Source organism: Salminus brasiliensis, chromosome 18 (assembly GCF_030463535.1).
Source record: "Salminus brasiliensis chromosome 18, fSalBra1.hap2, whole genome shotgun sequence".
Taxonomy (NCBI): Eukaryota; Metazoa; Chordata; class Actinopteri; order Characiformes; family Bryconidae; genus Salminus; species Salminus brasiliensis.
In genome coordinates, this window is record NC_132895.1 from 9,168,730 (window position 1) to 9,187,742 (window position 19,013).

Below are 19,013 nucleotides of genomic sequence, written 5' to 3' on the forward strand. Positions count from 1 at the left end.
TCTCAAAGGCACGAGAAAGAGTAGGAGGAAAAATACAAGAAATCCCCAGCAGAGGGAATAAAGGTCTTTGATAGATCTGGGGCCAGTTTCACAAAAGCCTTCCTAAGAAAAGAAAAGAAAATAATAAGGGGAAGAAAAAAATCTAAAAAACGTGAAGAACCGTAGGATACACAGCTCATAAGAATGTTTTATATATATATAACCTAATATATAAACCTTGTATCTCCTAAATTTTTATTATTATTTTTTTTAATAATTATTATTATTTTTTTTTAAAAAGAACATTCTTATGAGCTGTGTTAAAAAAAAATAAATAAATAAAAAAAATAAAAAATTTAGGAGATACAAGGTTTTGGCATGACAGCAAACTTTTATTTTTTTTAGCTGGACTCCGGCGAGTGTGTAAGGAGTTAGTTAGCTGATAGCTTCCGATAAATTTACTAAATGTTGAAAAACATTATTATTTTAAATGAAATTATTTTCACTTTATCAAGAGCCAAACGGTGTTAGCTAGACGACTGGGTCAGAACATCCCAAAACATCAGGCAGGCCTGTCTGGTCCGATCCCACAAAAGTTCCTGTAGCAGAAATTGCCACAAGAGCATGAGAGCATGTTACAGATGGAGAAAAGGAACCAGGATGTACTTCGGGATGAAGACAAGCTGGCGGAGGCAGTGTGTGTGATGCTCTGGGTAATGTTCTACTCGGAGACCCTGAGCCCTGGTATTTCCCCAAGGGCCGTGATCTCTTAGAGCAGGACATTCCCCCCCTGCCACCCTGCAAAAACTGGACAGAGGTCTTGGGGAGTTCTTGCCCCAAAGGGTCAGAGCTGTTTTAGCTGCACAAGGCCGACCTGCACAATATATGGGCAGGTGGTTTTAATGTTATGGCTGATTAGTGTATATGAAATTTTCCCATGAACTGTGACAAACTGGGCAGTTGCATGAGCCGTCAGCATCCTGGCTGCAATATGCACACACACATACATACATACATACAATACAAAGATACAAAACACACATCAGTCTGCAATGCCAAATCAGTGTATGAACAGTAAACCTTCTCTGAACACACTGACTCATCATTCCGTTACAACAAAAGCAGAAATAATAATAATCAAATAATAATATATATTATTAATTAATAATCATCTATATTTGATAGTTTCAGGATATTTTAACTGTTTTTAAGCTGAGAGACTGTCAGGCTTCATAGCTCACAGCCACAGATGGCAACGGAAATCCACAGAAGTGTGAATAACACACTGTTGTGCGTAAACTCAAGGATGTACCACAACACTCAAATTAATCACAATATCCAATTTCATGTTGCATTAATGATACTGTGGCAACTCTAAATGAACACCCTGGAAAGAATACAGGGTATCTCCAAATCACCATCTTACAGATCATGTAGAGCAGTGAACACTGAAGAAGTTCAGGCCAGCTATACTGGCTCTGTAAGCAGTGGGTGGATTGGTTCTTTCAGAAGCTTGACAGTATGCAGTCATCGCTATCTAGCATCAGTCAGTATGTGAAGAGAAGCAGTATCTAAAGTGAGGAATCACTGAGTCATTCACCTCCTACTCAGCTAGAACACCAATCTGTACACAGTCTATAGCAGCCGGTTACAAGTATCCAATATTCTCCAAGAATAGAATTCACCAAATCCAGCGTTCTCTCTAAAAAAAAAAGAGCCAACACTGACCATCTGAACATCAGCTTGCTCCAGCAAAAGCCTGATGTTCTCCATCAAAACACAGAACCTCTCCACCAAATCATAAACCATCATTATGTAGCAAACACGCACACCATCAGTTCATGGAAGCACACAGTCAGTCTCCAACACCATTATTCTCCAACAAACACACAATCACTCAAAAATACACCATCATTCTCCAACAGAACTCAATATTCCGTAACACCATCAATCTCCACTAAATATTAACTTTCAATAAACCTCAGCATTCTCCAACAAACACCACCATTTTCCACCAAGCACCAACATCAAAAACACTAAAATTCTCCAATAAACACAATCATCCTGCAAGCAACTTCAATATTCTCCAACACCACCACTCTCCACCAATCACCAACACTCTCCACCAAGCACCATAATTCTCAAAAAACACTATAATTCTCCATCAAACACCAACATAAAAAACACTACAATTCTCCAATAAACACAATCATCCTGCAAGAAACTTCAACATTCTCCAACATCACCACTCTCCACCAACACTCTTAACCAATCACCAACACTCTCCACCAAGCACCATAATTCTCCAGCAAACACCAACATAAAAAAACACTACAATTTCCAATAAACACCAACATCCTGCAAGAAACTTCAATATTCTCCAACATCATTTTCCACCAAGCACCAACACTCTCCACCAACCACCTTAATTCCCACTATAAGTACCAGAATTCTCAAAAAACACTATAATTCTCCAGCAAACACCAGCATCCCGAAAGAAACGTCAATACTCTGGAACACCATCACTCTCCACCAAACACCAACCTTAATAAACACAAACATTCCCCTACAACATTTCACTTCAGAACGTTCCAGGAAACCAGTGCAAAAGGGGTCTAAACATTCTGGACACTCCCAACAACCATACACACTCAAACCCACTATTTTGAGTTTGTTTGCTTTGGGTTGTTGAGGTCTGAGTGCCTTGGGTTGAACCAGCATGCTGGTGTGGATGTTGTGGTTTCATTGACATGGATTCATGGGGGAAAACAGTAAGGTTGCCAACAGGTAGACCACAGGTGATGCTGGTGTATGCTGGATGGCCAGCGTGGGAATGCAAAAACGTGCTGACCAATGAAAAAAAGAAAAGAAAAACAGAAACGACTTTCTTTCAAAGCTGTAAACACACTCGATGACGTGTGGAAATGGAAAACATAGAGCGTAATGATTGTTGAGGACTGTGCCGTTATCATTCCACTGCCGGCCTCTTTTAAGCCCTTTCCAATAAAGCTTATCAGGACTCAAAGCAGAGCTAATATCCTGCCTAAAAACAGACAGACACACAGGCTATACACTGGTATGTCATTTATGTAATGTATTTAAATTAAATTCAAATACAAAACATTTTAAATATTTAAAATCAAATACTGCTATTATAATATTTCATATTATTTATTCAAATTAATGAATAAAAAAGGAAATTTTGCTTTAAATGTGGAAATACTGCATTAATAAAAACATGAATAGGCCATAAATCAGGCCCTTCTTTAAAAGGGTGGGTTCCTAATGTGGGTTTCTGAGCGTACACCTGTGTCCTCCCAAGTGATCTTACCCATGTGGTGGTCCTGCTGTTGTGGTCAATGAAGAAGGGTCTACCATTGGGGGCGATCCTCATCTCCCAGCCTGGGGGCAGGAAGCTCTGTGTGGTTTTGTGTTGGGATTTGGGGGAGCTGTAGGGCGAGGGCTGGGGTGACTGAGGGTTCGACAGCGTGTCCTTCACTGCCCGCTGTAGCTGAATGTTATTGGCTCCCTGCAACAAGAAGAAGGAGTTGTTAGATCTCTAGAACACCATCCAGAACTTCCCATTTGTAGGGCAGTGACAAAATCCCATGAGCCTGTATTGTCTGGATTGTCCCAAGTGTTTGGGCCACCCATGCACATTGTGGTCTAAGGCCTTCCAGGGGCCCCGGCAGTTGGACGCCACTGAGCACTGGCCTTGGTGCTGGATTTGCAGTGGAATTCACAGTAAACAAGACATTCCCCAAACAACGTAAAACACAGGACACTACACTCTTACAGTGATAAGTGTAACCCTCAGTGGTTCTTGGCTTGGCCATGTGGTTCTAGGAAACTTACATCATGTGAAGTTGCACATCTTACAAAAAGCCCATATGGTCACAGAAACACTGTCCTTCATGGTTACATCATCTGATCTTAACCAACATTAGTGACTGGTGTATTTCGCATGTTGTGTGGGCTCCTTCAGTAAGAAGGACTTAAAATCTACCTAATCTTATTTCATGTAATTATGGCTTTAATGAGGGGTATTTAAAAAAAGAGAAGGAAGAAAAAGCAAAAAAAGAGAGCATAAGCTTCACATCAGTGAGTAACTTAGGTTACATAACAGAGGCAGGAACTTCTTAACAACTTTTTTAATCCTGACCACGTTTTTAATTACCACATAATCAGAGGATTTCACCTCTATTCCTCTCACTCGCTTGCTTGCTTTCTCCCACCTGCCCTTCCTCTCACACTTTCTCTCGCTCTCTCCTCAGTTCTCCAACACTCTCATGCTTTTCCTCCTTCTAATTACGCTCTCGCAGGTTTTCTCTCTGGTTTAAAGAACAGCAGACAAAACCAAACACTTGGAGAAAACCATCTGAAAAACCCATCAAAATATAGTTTAGAATAAAAGGAATCCTAAAACATCCCAGATGAGCTGTGAAATGACCTCTACAGTGGATGGGATGAGTGCTCTCAAAAAAAAACCAAAAAAAAAAAAAAACAGGGAGGGATGTAGAAAGCAAATCATATCTATTTCTGTATAAACGCAGAGTTTCTATTATTATTTTGTATTCTTTTTCACTATTTGTATAAAAAGCTTTTAATGTGAGGCAGTAGCCCAGCATCACCTAAACAGACTCCTCTTCCTCACTGGGTTTGTTAAGCTGCCAAAAGTAAACCTCTTAACCCTCTCTTATGATCTAAGAAATTATTAAAGAAATAATATTATAAAATTTAAGAAATGTGTATGCTTAACTTAATCTTAACATGAATTATATATAATTTTAATAGCATTCTAAAAATACCATTATATATATATATATATATATAAAAATAATGGTATTTTTTAGAATATATATATACACACATACCCCACACACACACAGACATACATAAGTATTATGAACGTATATATTTTATATAGTTTTAAATTCTAGTTAGCATTCGCTCCAAACTATCATGCTTTGACCAGAATCACTTCAAATATGAAAGTTTTCCATTTCATTTACACTCCTTTACTTTCCAGCTCACAAAAGCAAAAGGTGGCTAAACCTGCTCCTCTACCGCCCTGCTGAGTTTAGTCCCAGTGGAAATCCAACACAATCGGCTGCAGAGTGACTCAAGTGTGTTGGTTTGTGTTGGAACAAAATTCTACATCACGAAGCAGGCTGCAGACTCTCCCTACTGTTACAGTTTAAATCCCTACTTTTTAACCATAGAAACATAGAAATATGTGTAACTATAAAATATAATTATTTGATTCTGAAGCCCTGTACAACTTCACAGGCTTTAAATAATTAGCAGGAAACTGGTGCTGCTGTCTGTGAGGCTCAGGTTTGCTTCTTTGCTACTTTGCATGAATTTACATTAATAGCATTTGGCTAATTCTGGCTAACCCTTCTCCAGACTGACTCACAGTCGAATCATGTTACACAGGTAAGAGAACACAGAGTTAGGAGTCCTGCTCAAGAACTTGTGGGCTCGCCTGGTCAGCAAATCAAACCCCAGTCTGCCACAAGGGAGGGTGATGAGGTTATCCACTACGCTACTCCAACCGCTACAAAAATGCTCTACGAATAAACTTTGAATTGAATTGAACTGAAATGAACCTGAAATTAAACTGCAACTGTAAGACACACAACATTCAAATACGATGATCATGGTGATAAAGAACTGGAGGGAACAGCTTGAAGGAAAACGTGTCTGAAAAGCATCAAATCAGAAGGAAACCATGATCTCCAATCCGATGGAGAGGAGAAATCCTGGCAGGTGCTCAGCAGCCTCAGCAGCAAATGGTCAAGCAGCCCTGATGGCAGGGAGCAGGTTTCACACAGCGTCAGCTCATACCTGCTGCCAAAACGACACACACACACACACACAGGCAAATGTGCAAACACACACGCAGCGATGAAGGCATCAAATCTGATACGCACAACAGCTGCAAAAGCTGCTTCAGCAGAGTGATGCAAGATTTCAACATTGCATGTCTGAGGTCACAACCGCCAGACGACTCCTCCACAGTGTTTTCTGTGCCAAGACTCTTTAAAAGAGACGGCTTATCGCCCCTGATGAACACTGGGGGAGGAAAGGGGGAATCTGAGGCTAAAAGCACAAAAATAGCTGCTTACTTTAATGCTGGTCATCTTTGCGCTTCTGTAGAACACTAAATCTTTCATGAGCAGTGGAGCAGCTTTAGGGGGGAGTGGTGGGGGGGAAATGAGTGAGCAAAAACACAGGAATGATGTTGGAAGGGAGGAATGTGGGGTTGCATTCTTGGGACAGGATTATAATTGTCTGTGCTCTGCCCACATAATGGCTACTATTGCATTTACAGACCATAGCAGAGAATGGTGTACTCTAGCATGCAACTTCGTTAATGACAAAATAGGTACAATTACAATAAACGATTCCTTTCAAATGCTACGTATTATGTATGCATGACGGCAGGACCGTGCACAGACATTTTGGTGGGCATGGGCTCAAGTGGGGGAGAAGTAAAGAGAGTCATTCTAGAAAATGGGTGCCATTTGCATCAGCAATGTTTAATGAGATGAATTATGCTCATTATAAAATTATAAAATGGTGATTCCACAGAGTAAAGCTAAACATTTAAGTGAAAATATGTTAACTATATAAATATGTTTTTACATTGTTTATTTGTAGCTTTATGTTCGACAGGGACCATCAAGCTCAAACCAACCACCCCGTAACGGCAAATAGATAGGTAAAATAGTTTTTTAAACTGAAATATTACACTATTAATATTTCAATTTTTATTAAAATTGTAAAAAGTGTTTGCACTTGATGAAAAACGTTGAACACTGCTATGTGGAAAGGGCACCAGTGGTGCAGAATGACTCAAGAATCTGAAAGTCAAATAAAGGCTAATTTATAGTATATTGCAAACACCCCAGGTAACATGTGGGACCTGTATGAGTACTGTTGTCCCCACATATAGATGCCCACCAGGTTCAGTGATTGGACCAGGAGGGGTTAAAAACAGGCCCCCATCTGGGTTGTACACTGCATATGCGGCCTAGAATGTGAGATTAAGGTGAACTGTAATGATGGGGTCCATTTGGGAGGCCTAGCTAGGTCCCAGTAACAACACATGTACAAGCCCACTCAGAGCTGACCTGTTTGCTTATTGTTCGAAATAGTCACATGAGGGTCACTAAATTTTTTTTTTAATATATATATATATATTGAAGAGCTATGAAGCCGGCAGAACCACAAGCCCAGTTGAGCTTCACCTCTCTGAGTATTATTCTTGAAGAATAGTCATTTGCTTCATAAATAATTTATACACTGACCAAGTGTGGACTTCACAGTCTGGAGGCAAAAGCTGGCGGTGGAAAGGGAAAGTAGCCTGGAAGGGAAAATAGGTGCCTACAAATCTCTTAGAGTATCTTCAGCCATGCTACTGTAGCTACGATGTTACCATAGCTAGTTTGCAATGTTAAAACAGCTGAAGATGAAGGTGCTTAGCTTGTCAATCAGCTTCCATCTTTTAGAAAGCTGGCCAGAACAAAATGAGGCATGAGGGGCAAGATGTGTGTATGCTGGGTTTTTCTTTTAGTCAGTTGAAGGCAAATTAAATTTTATTTAAAGGTAAATGAAAGGTTGGGAGCAGACAGGCCAGGAGATTGTCTGCAGACTGAATTGGGTTTCGGCGCACCAGGCCTTTCGCATCAAACTCAATCCACTAAAAGGAATGGAGGCAAAACAACGAGTACAGCTGGTGGGTCAGAGGCCTTAAAAAGGAATGATGATTAATTTTTTTTTCCTCACTGCCTTGTACATAAACCCAGCCCACTAGCAAAAGCCCTAGTGAAAACCACACACCTCGGAAAGCACAGGCTTACTTTTTTTTTTTACCGAGATTCGAGAAAGCCAAAATCAGGGAAGTGAGTGGGGCAAGGCTAAGAGCTAACCGGCTACAATCTGATAAAACTCGGGATAATTACAGTATTTTGCTGTAAACCAGCAAATAAAAGCAGAGCTTAATCTTTTTTTCCCCCCAAACTCAGTCGTAAAAAGCGAAATCAGCATGATTTATTCTGAGGCAAAATAACAGGGTTGTAAACAGACTTTTTAAACCACATTGTTTTGGTGGGCATAGACTCAGGTGGGGAAAAAGTGAAGAGTCATTCTAGAAAATGGGTACCATTTGCATCAGCAATGTTTAATGAGATGAATTATGCTCATTATAAAATTATAAAATGGTGATTCCACAGAGTAAAGCTAAACATTTAAGTGAAAATATGTTAACATTTAGGAAGGGGAAGTAAAAAAAGATCTGACATTTTTTTACATTGTTTATTTGTAGCTTTATGTTCGACATGGCCCATCAAGCTCAAACCAACCACCCCGTAACGGTAAATAGATAGGTAAAACGGTTTCTGAAATATTACACTATTAATGCATGTTTGCACTTGATGAAAAACGTTGAACACTGCTATGTGGAAAGGGCACCAGTGGCGCAGAATGACTAAAAAATGAGTAAAATAAAGGCTAATTTATAGCATATTGCAAACACCCCAGGTAACATATCTATGTGGGACCTGTATGAGTAGCCCAACTGTTGGCCCCACATATAGATGCCCATCAGGGTCAGTGATTGGACCAGGAGGGGTTAAAAACGAGCCCCCATCTGGGTTGTACACTGCATATGCAGCCTAGAATGTGAGATTAAGGTGAACTGTAACAATGGGGTCCAAACCTCTGAGATCTGATAAGACCCGGGATAATTACAGTATTTTCCTGTAAACCAGCAAATAAAAGCAGAGCTTTTTTCCCCCCAAAGTCAGCTGTAAAAAGCAAAATCAGATTGATTTATTCTGAGGCAAAATAACAGGGTTGTAAACAGGTTTTTTAAACAGCATCGGAGCATTTTCACATAGAGGGACCCTTTAGAAATGGTAACTGTTAAGACACATAGATTTGTATTTATTCTAACTTACATATACCCAATTAGCCATACCATTAAAACCACTGCCTGCTAAAGTGAATACAGTGGCATCTGTCAAGGGGTGGACATACCTAGAAGACTTGGATCTGCTGGGAACTGCAAAGGATCTGCTGCTTACCTCTTGCTGCAAGATACCACAGGACACCTTCAGAGGTGGAGTTAAATCTGTTTTGGTAGCACCTTTAAAAGCACCCCTACTGGATATAACGCATGTGGTTTTAATGATATGGCTGATGTGTATTTTTCTGCACAGTACTTACTACAAAAAAAAGCCAAATGTGTGTATGACTGCATTAATTGCATCACAAAAACAGCGTCAAGATGAGAATGCATGTTAACGGACAGACGAATAAATAGGAATAGAAAGTGCTTAATAAAGTGGTTAAAGACAGACACAAAGACAGACAGGAAACAGCAGGACAGGTAAACCTGTCAGAGAGAGGAATGGGGGAGGCGAAAGTGATTAGAGAGAAGAGGACAGGCGAGAGAAAGGATGGACATGAGGACTGCACAATATGGACAAAACACTAGCACTGTGATTATCTTGATGCTTATTGCTTCGACACACTGGCCAGACTGACCTGCACTATCCTTCCCAAAATAACTTCCCACCTTAATCCATTTGAAAACACTCATCTGGAATTGTGAGTAAATGGAGAGTAAAAAAAACACTGGAATTGGATAATTGGAGACTAATTTGCATAATGCAGCCATATCAATATTGACCATCAATAATATTGTGCAGCCCTCCTTGAACGGCCGTCAGGTGGATGGACAGATGTTGGACAGGGTGTTTGAACACAGGAGACAACGCTCTCACCTCTAGGGGAGTGGACAGGGTGACGGTGGGGGAACTGAGACTACGGGGGCGCCGCATTTGGGGTTCACTCAGATGGCCGCTGGATGAGGGGGTGGAAGGGGTAGCACCCCCTGCTGCTCCAGCTGAGGAACTGGCTGCTCCATCTTCAGTGTGCTGGGACAAAAAGAGAGGGATTAGCAAGAGAAGAGAGGGATTAGCAGGATGCTAATTAGCTTGGGAGCAACACAGTGGGCAAGAGGGAACAGACTAATTAACTCGCACACTTCAAATCTTGAATCGGATCACAGTCGAGGACAAAAAGGAACTGTGTAGTTGATTTGTATTAAGCGGCTTCAGTTTTGTTCATACGCTGTCCTTCAAAAGTGAGTGTGGAGTGTGGAGACACCTTGTCTGCTGCTGAATGCTGGACAAGAAATGACTTGCCTTGCGTGATAAGGTGGTAGTAACTTCAGGCTCCTGCATATGGCGTTGCACAAGGATGATTGGGATTCATAGATTGAGAGGAGGTGGTAAAGTGCAGTGAAGGTCCTGTTCGATGTGTGGAAAACAGGTCGCAATGCCCAAGGCCGTAGCGTGAGGTAAGTAGCTGAATTCACAGGTTCACGACTAAATTCTGAAAGAACACTCCACAGGCAACTGCATACCATCAACATATGGCACAGAGTGGCTCACAAGAGGCCTTTGCTCATGTCTGTTTAGGAATTAATAAAATGAGGAATTTCCTGTAGGCTGGGATTTCTGCCACTGCTGGTAGACCCGTATGACCGTATGCTTCCATACACCTGCAGATTCAGCTACTTGCTTCACACTGTGGCAGCTGGCACTCCAAAATGCAATCAATCCTTTTAGCCAATCATTAACATCTGCTTAATGACCCATGTTCCACACATCCAACAAGACACGATGATATTGTAATAGTAAAGCCTTGTAATGTGGTGGTGGTCCTATATTGTCAGGATTATTATTAAGATTATTATATATAAAAAAAACACAACAACAACAAAAAAAAAAACTCCCCTGGTGTGTTAATAGTGATACTTTCTTACACAACCCAAAATCTAGCTTTCCCCAAACTTCTGACTAGCACACTTTATTGTCTGAGAGAGCGAGAGAGAGTGAATAGATGAATAGAGAAGCAGCTCTCCGGGTCTTCAGGTCAGTGTGTGGTACCTGTAGAATAGGCCGTGTCCATGTGGTGCTGCGGTTGTTGTGGTTAACGTAATACGTTCTGCCTTTAGCGTCCTTTCTCTCCTCCCAGCCTGGTGGCAAACCCGGAGTCGTGGCAGCATACACTGCTGATGGAGACTGGGGCAGGGCAGAGGAAAACACACACGCATAAACAGCACTGCAATGACAGGAACACACACTGCTTCCACTGAATCAGCTCTAGAACTGTGGACTGATGGGAGATCAGGGGGATGTGCCAAAAGCCACCACACACACAGGGATCCAGCTTCTGCTGCTGAATATGTCGGGTTGATCGGTTGACTTGGTTATGAGTGTTCGATGCAGAGTATGTGATGGAGTAATTAGCGAAGCCTCCTGTAGAATGCAGAAATGGAAGCCTAAACGGCTATTAATACAATATCTCACAGAACTGAAAAGCTAAATATAAAAATCACCACCAAAATATATAACACACACACACACACACACACACACACACACACACATATATATATATATATACATAAACACATAGCAAAAGCTAATGATTACTTTTAAATTATTTTAAAATAGCAAACTGAAAAGCTAAAAATGACTGAATTATAAAAAAAAGTAAAAAAAATAAAATAAACACCATCTAAAAGTCATCTCTAAATACAAACCAAAGAAATTTAAAAATGAAAAATTACTTTTTTTAATAAAATAAAATCCTTAAATGAAAAGCCAAACATTACCAATATAACATCACCATAAAACACAGAACTGAAAAGCAAAAAATAATTGTAAAAATAGAATATCCAAAAAAGAAAGCAAATGACTATAAATATGGAAGTGAAGTCATCATCTAAATGCTAAACACAAGTCAAAATGAAAATCAAAACTTAAAAACTGCTTAAAAAAATTATTCTTAAACAAAAAGCTAAAAATAATGTTCAATATTAAATAGAAATTTGATCTAATCTAAATATTAAATCTAAATATAAAACAAAAATATTTAAATGTAAATATTTTTATTTACAAATGACTAAATGTAAAAACAGAAACAAAAGCTACAAACCATGAATCTAAATATAAAAAGAACACAAATGCAAAGCAAATAATGACTAATCTAAGAATAAAACTAAGAATTTACCATTTAAAATAAAAAATGCATGTAAAAAGCTGTTCACTAAAAAGTTCACTAATCTAAATATGAAAAAAGGCTCAAACAAAAACCCTAAAAGATTATAAATAATAAATAGTCAAAAAGTCAAGAAACACTGACTAAACATTTAACACTGAAACACAGGTACACAAACACACACTGGCACTGTACAGAGTACGTTCACAACAAACACACAAACATTGCCTGCACACCTGGCCGGCAGCGGTGGAGGCTATATGTGGGGATGAGCGACACGATGGAGGAAAGAGTGTTTCAAACCCCAACACCAGCATGATACAAAAAAAAAAACAGACAGAAGCAAAGAGAAGACTTCTACACACAGGAGGGAAAAACAACTGAGCCTACTTATGAAAAGGAAAAATGATAACCTCGAGGAGGCGCTGTTCAAATATCACCCTCTACCTAATGGTATGATGGCACCAAGGAACACGATACACCCCAAAAAGATGGAAAAGGATAATAATGAGAGAGAGAAGTAGAGCGAGAGATACAGAGAAATGGAGGTGGAATACACATGAGGACATGACCATGGGTTCCTCTATCTATTAGCATGACACGCCAAGGAACCAGCGTTAAAAATAACCATAATAAAACCAAGGAAACCAAAGAACACGAGAGGGAGAGTTCGAGAGACAGAGTGTGTGTGATAGAGGTATGGAGGATAAGTGCACTCATGGAGGTAGAATATATGCATGTGGACATTACCATGGACTCCTCTACGCCTGTGACCGTTTGGGCTCGGGCTCGTCTGGACTGGGAGCTCTGCTGGCAAACAACAGCTGGGTTACGAAGTGGCCATTAGGGGGTTGGGGTGGGAGAGCAGAGGGGCATAAGGGGTGGGCAGAGAGGTGGGCTGCAGATGGGAGCGGGCAGAAGGGGGTTTCAGAGAGGTTCAGAATCAGAGAGGGGGGTGATTTAGTGATCAGGTGTGTTTAGAGTTGCAGTGTATTTAAGCCAAGGATGTCCAACTGACCTATTCGTGGTCCGGCCACAAATGCTTTTTGTAGCAGCTGCTGTTAATTTGGACAAGCATTGCAGAAGGCTGGCGAAACCTAATGAGGGACTGCAGTACTTAACTCCTGTCTGTTAAAATATGTTCATCTAGGGTCCATTATCAATGGCGTTTATGCTAGCTAACCTAGCCTCTCCCTGTGTCTCTCTTTACAACAGGCATCACTTTAATGTGTATATATATATATATATATATATATATATATATATATATATATATATATATATATACATACATACACACACAAACATAAACATAAACATAAACATACAGCCATATTATCTACCATTCTGCTACTGCCCAGTACCCTATTATCAGTCTGCATGACCATCGCTTGGCACTCTGCAACAGCTGACTTGTGTGCTCACTTATTTATATGTGCAGCAAACCTGTGTGTCAAATACACTCCAAACCAGGGGTGTTAGAAGGGTGGTAAAATTTAGGAAAGTGCCAACTTAGTGAATCGTTCTTAGTGGGACCTCTTGTACATTGGTGCCTCCCAACTGCATAACAGTGGTGCCCCACAGACCACTGATGCTAGAGAGGAACGACGTCTCCAGCGAGTGGTACAGAGCCTCAAAACAGACCAAAAAGATGCTGATGCTGGAAGGTGTCTTGATATAGAGGTTAGCTGTGGACCAGCCAACCTCTTTAATAAAACACCTTCCAGCATCAGCATCTTTCTGGTCTGTTTTGAGGCATCATGGAGTCCCCCCCAATCTGGATATCAGCAATTCCTACACACTACACACCTATTCTTCCCCAATTACACAATGCCTCCTCCAAGACACGTAAAGCTCCACCACATCTTCTCAAACAGCTGAATGCCTCAAAGCGTTGAGCACTAACTCACAGATATATCCGCTAACAGATGCCCATGCTGGACAGCATCATGCTAAGTGATCGGGCAAGAGGGAGGGCCATCCTACCCACCCTTAGAGAGTGAAGCCAACTGTGCTCTCTGGAACTCATAGCTATGCATGACTGTGGCATCACTGGGGGATCAAACCTGCTGAGATCGATCTCCTGATTGGGTTTGGCTACAGCTTTAACCTAGTCTTAGTTTAGATTACACACAGATTGTAGTTTTTTTTTTTGCCTTAATTTGGCCTGACCCATGTCCGTCATTAGTGTGAATGAACCTGGGCCCTGAAAGCTAAACTCCTCTGATCAGCTCTTGGCTAATTTTTAGCCAAGAACACAGCCTGGGCTGTTAAACAATGGTGGGGGCTACCGTCTGTGTTCTGTCTTGTTCTGTAAAGCTTATCCAACTTCCCAACAGCAGCTAAGCAAGAACACATCTGTGGACTGAGTCGGACACCCCTGATTTAAGGAATGGAGGGGTTCTGGGGTGGTGGAGGGTGATTTGGTGGACAGTGCAGTGAAACAGGTGTTGGGCTTGTGTGGCAAAATCACGCTGATTAGCTTTAGTGAGGCTTCTTCCTTGATACAGCACCAGCAACCAGGTGAGCGATTCTCGATTGCATGTTTTGAATGATTTGAGCAGGAGAAGAGGGAGCAAAGCCAGGAAGATCGTTCATGATTGCGTGGATCGAATGTGCGAGACAAGATCACTGCGGTCATTAAGAGGCATATGTCTGGGTCTTACTGTTAGTCATAGTGATGCACCATGAAAGCTCTTCGCTGAAGCTGAAATCACACTTCAGGCTTCGGGTCACATTGAAACTGAAACCTGAGGGCTGGAATTGACCTTGTTTTATACTATTGCACAAACTGTACTGTTTGATGCACTGACTGAATGCATTTGTAACAACAGTTAAGGGGGAAAAAAGGAAGTAGTGTCCTTTTAAGCACCATTTCTAATTTATTTACATTTCATTTTGAAATAAAATCAATGTAAATACATTGTACATATTATGACTTGTACGTATTATCTTTTAAAAATGCATTTATGGATCTATATTAAATTAATAAACAAATAAATAAGCCAAACGTGACCTCTATCGGCCCAAAATAAGGTCATATCCACTAAACTTAAGATTCGAAAATGGTCAGTATCTGGCTCTACAAGAGTCACGCCACTATAGTAACTTACAACACAAACAACAGCAGTCCTTTATTTTGTGAACACGTACACAGTGTATACACCCAAAACCAGAGTGTAAAACTCCCCTTCCGCCCGCTATAGAGAAAGCCAGAGCCTGTTCTACAGCACACATGCTGCTTGACGCTAACTGAAACCGACACACTGCCCTATTTCAGCGGCTGCCATCAGCTTTATGAATTCAATTTATCCCAGAGGAACCAGTTTAGAGTGCAGCGCTGCGTTTGCCACCATCCGTGATGTAGCAGGCAAGACTACACCAGAATCCCGGCCGTCACAGGAAATGAAGGTGGATTTTCTTAATGGACCATCATGTGTTATGTCAGCAAAAGCCAAACACAGCTTTGTTTTGGTCTTCTCAGTCTGTGGGCAGTTATGTATTCTTACATCAGATAAATCAGACAATGACAGTATTATACCGGAGGGGGTGGGGAAAGACTGCACAGTTCATTAACGTAAACTCTCACCTTTAACTGGAAATGTAAACTGAGTATACAAATAAAACTACAGGCCTAATCAACACATTAGGCCTGTCCATTGTGAAATGAGACATGCACCAAATATTGCCTAATTGTGAAGGTTCCCCCCCGTGCTGCCACAACAGATCTGAGCTGTCGATGTACGGACTCCACAAGAGCTCTGAAGGTGTCCTGTGGCATTTGGCCCCAGTAAAAAAAAAAACAGTAGCACTAGATCCTTTAAGTCCTGTGAGTTGTGAGGTGGAACCTTCATGAACATTAAAAGAGCCTTAGATACATATGGTCCTGTCACCCTGCTCCTTGGAGCACTTTTGGTAGGTGCTGAACACTGCATACTATAAAATCCTCAGACCTGCCTGATGTTTTGGAGATGTTCTGACCCAATCGTCGAGTCATTAATTAAGGTTTCTCAAGTCACCTGTCAGTGGTGCTAATGTTATGGGAGGAATAATCTTTAATAAATCTCTAATTTATACAATAAAAATGTTGCAAAAAGAAGAGTGAATGAGAAACCCTATACCCAACTGCAAAGCACTGATATGCATTGACAATCTCCAAAAAAATTTAATTCTGGAATACTTGAAGACTTTGTCTCCCAATTTTGTACTGCCAATTAACCCACCCATTAACCCAACTCCCCCTAGCACTAGCAATGCTTCAGACACTAGGAGGGTAATACATGCAATATTCTTTGCAGCAGACAAGCTCAGAGGAAAACGAACAGACCGCAGCTCAAACGCACCGGCTAACAGACGCCAGGGCCGACCTACATCAATTCCAGAGAGAGCGCCATCTACCCGAAGTAAGCATGGCAAATAGTGCTCTGCAAACTTGCAACCCCTGAGCCATTGTGGGACTGCATCAGATTCCAATAAAAAAGTACTAATTATACTTTCTTCAAAATCACAATATCATCATACTGCCCAGCCCAAGATTCAGCTTTACAGCTCAAACATGAAATACCCTGTTCAAGTTTAATCTAACTTACTCTTCCCTCTCTGATATGGGGAAACCCATAACATCATCAACACGTTCCTTTAACCACTCTAAAAACTCTGGGGATAGCATCCTTAACTGACAAAACAGACCAGCAAAGCCTGAACTACATTTCCCAGAATCCCCTCTCCCAGTTTCAGTCACTGACACTAGCACATAGGCGCACACACACGTGCGCACACTCGCATACACAGCTGACCAAAGTCAGTCTTACCTGCTGGAGAACAGAACGGTTTCAACATCCAAGAGAATTCATCCCAGACACTCCTAACAGCCCAGTCAGACTAAAAAATTCGGTTTCTGGCTTGATGTCAAAAATTAATTATATAAAACAAACAAACAAAAAATAAATATATGAACAAGTAAATAAATAAATAAGACCGATTCTTCCTTCTCTTAAAAAAAAAGTACAGCAGAACACGAGCGAACAGCTCAGATCAGCCAGCAGCAAGGTTTTTCAAACACACTGACTCACACACACTGAGTTATTAGCCTTACGCTCCACCTCTGACAGGCCGCACGTCTGTACTCTCGCGCACACACACACACACACACAGCTCTGACTCAACAGCAAAATATACACCAACAAACAACTCAGACACATGCCACTTCACCGCTACTCGGCTTTGTTTCCACACAACAGCAGAGAGAGCTGATCTCAGGCTGCTCTCAGGCCAGTCTGGAGCTCAGAATTAGCGCTAGTGTTAGTGTGTGCCACACTCCTGACACTGCAGCTATGACTTTCCAACGCTGTACTGGTTTCAAACTGACAGGCCGTCACACTGGACCACAGTTATGTTTGTTCATCTGCAAGCGGACGCTTTCGTTAGCCTCGTAGCTCCAGAGCCAAACTAACACAAATTACACTACTACTACTGAGATATTCCTTTAAAATATCCACTTAGGAAACATCATAATCAGCCTTACCATTAAAAGCGTAATATTGCGTAACCCCCCCCCCTCGTGTCGCCAACATTACACAATTAACTTAACACTGGAAAAGTCACGTATAAAGACTGGCTCAACAGTCAGCTGGACAGATATTGCTAAAGTAAGTCATGGCAACCTTTAAACCACATCAATTTGTCTGTAGAAACCAATGAACCGTGTTAACCAACAGTTTCTTCCTCTTAAAACACACGTATACAGTATTCACGAAGAGTATGACCATCCCAGTGTTTCTTATTTAGGATTTGTTTAGTTTACGAAGACAATGGGATCCATCACTAGAGGAGCAGTTAAGCAAAGAGGGGTGTAACAGTACATATAGTCACAACGTACGGTCAGGGCACGTAGTCACGGAGGAAGAGAAAACGGTGTGTGCTTTTAGGTTTAGTGAGAACTGCAGTGGTTTAGGAGTACTGCTACAGTTACTGTAGTCTTGTTTGCCACCCCCCCCCACTGATATTCCTCCTCTCTTCCTTCTTTCTCACCTTTCAACTGAAAATATACAAGCATTTCACAGAAATCCTGGGTTTTAACACCTTATTTCTGCTCATAAAATCATGGTGGATCGAGGTGACAAGGACGACAACTGTTCGGTCCAAACAGCAGGGTGAACTGAACCGTGACTTTTGTGTACCGCTACACCCTGAGCTGTAATAGCTGAGTAATTTTGCGCTTTAGGAATTGTCTCAAAAACTAATTTAAGAACTTTTGTAGGAGGACATTGGAGAATTAGGCCCAATGTGTTTTGAATGATTTGAGACGTTTTGAGCACATATGGACAGAGATGAGATTGGTGACAGTCCAGTGTTTGTTAACAACATTAGCCAAACCTTTGTCCAAATCTTTGGTTCTAAACTAAAGATGCAAACTTCAGATGCTAAATATGATATTGGCTGATTTTATACATCTGGGGTAAGTGATCAATCTGGGTAGTTTTTTTTTTTTTTTTTGGTCAAACTATGCTCTTCGCTTGCTTATGTGGTTTCTGACACTGTATAAAACACTGTTATTCATGTGGAATACGGACTACAGCAGTTACCCAGTCAAGGTATAAGGATCATTTATGCTTATTTAGCCATGTGACATACTTCCATAAGTACATATTTATAGATAACATTATGCCATACGGTGTAAGAGTGTTCGAAAAGATCAAAACACTTGAGTATTACGATATTATGACTGTACTGATTCTCAATTTTTATATAGTTTTATAATAGTTGTGTTAATATTGGTGGCAGACAGTGGTTCATTCTGTGTTGTGTTGTACCCTGGCCAACTGTTCTGACTACTCTTCTTTTACTCATATTTTATGCATGTGGTGTTTTTACACCGCATATGATGATAAATAAATAAATAAATAAACAAACAAACAAATAAATGGCTTACAGTATTCCAATATACTGAATTA

At 40.8% G+C, this 19,013-nt stretch overlaps 1 protein-coding gene across 7 annotated transcripts in view; it reads right to left on the bottom strand.

Annotated features, from left to right (window-relative positions):
* Positions 1 to 19,013, bottom strand: part of nedd4l (NEDD4 like E3 ubiquitin protein ligase) — a 127,985-nt gene that overhangs the window by 26,185 nt on the left and 82,787 nt on the right. For 3 of the 7 annotated variants that reach the window (XM_072662669.1, XM_072662664.1, XM_072662668.1), the window contains 4 exons: positions 12,811 to 12,867; positions 10,944 to 11,078; positions 9,774 to 9,926; positions 3,311 to 3,508 (listed from right to left, as the gene is read on the bottom strand). In XM_072662669.1, coding sequence (XP_072518770.1) covers positions 3,311 to 3,508; positions 9,774 to 9,926; positions 10,944 to 11,078; positions 12,811 to 12,867 — 543 coding nt within the window. Of the gene's footprint in view, positions 1 to 3,310; positions 3,509 to 9,773; positions 9,927 to 10,943; positions 11,079 to 12,810; positions 12,871 to 19,013 lie in introns of all 7 variants that reach the window. The other 4 variants (XM_072662665.1, XM_072662663.1, XM_072662667.1 and 1 more) reach the window with 2 other exon arrangements.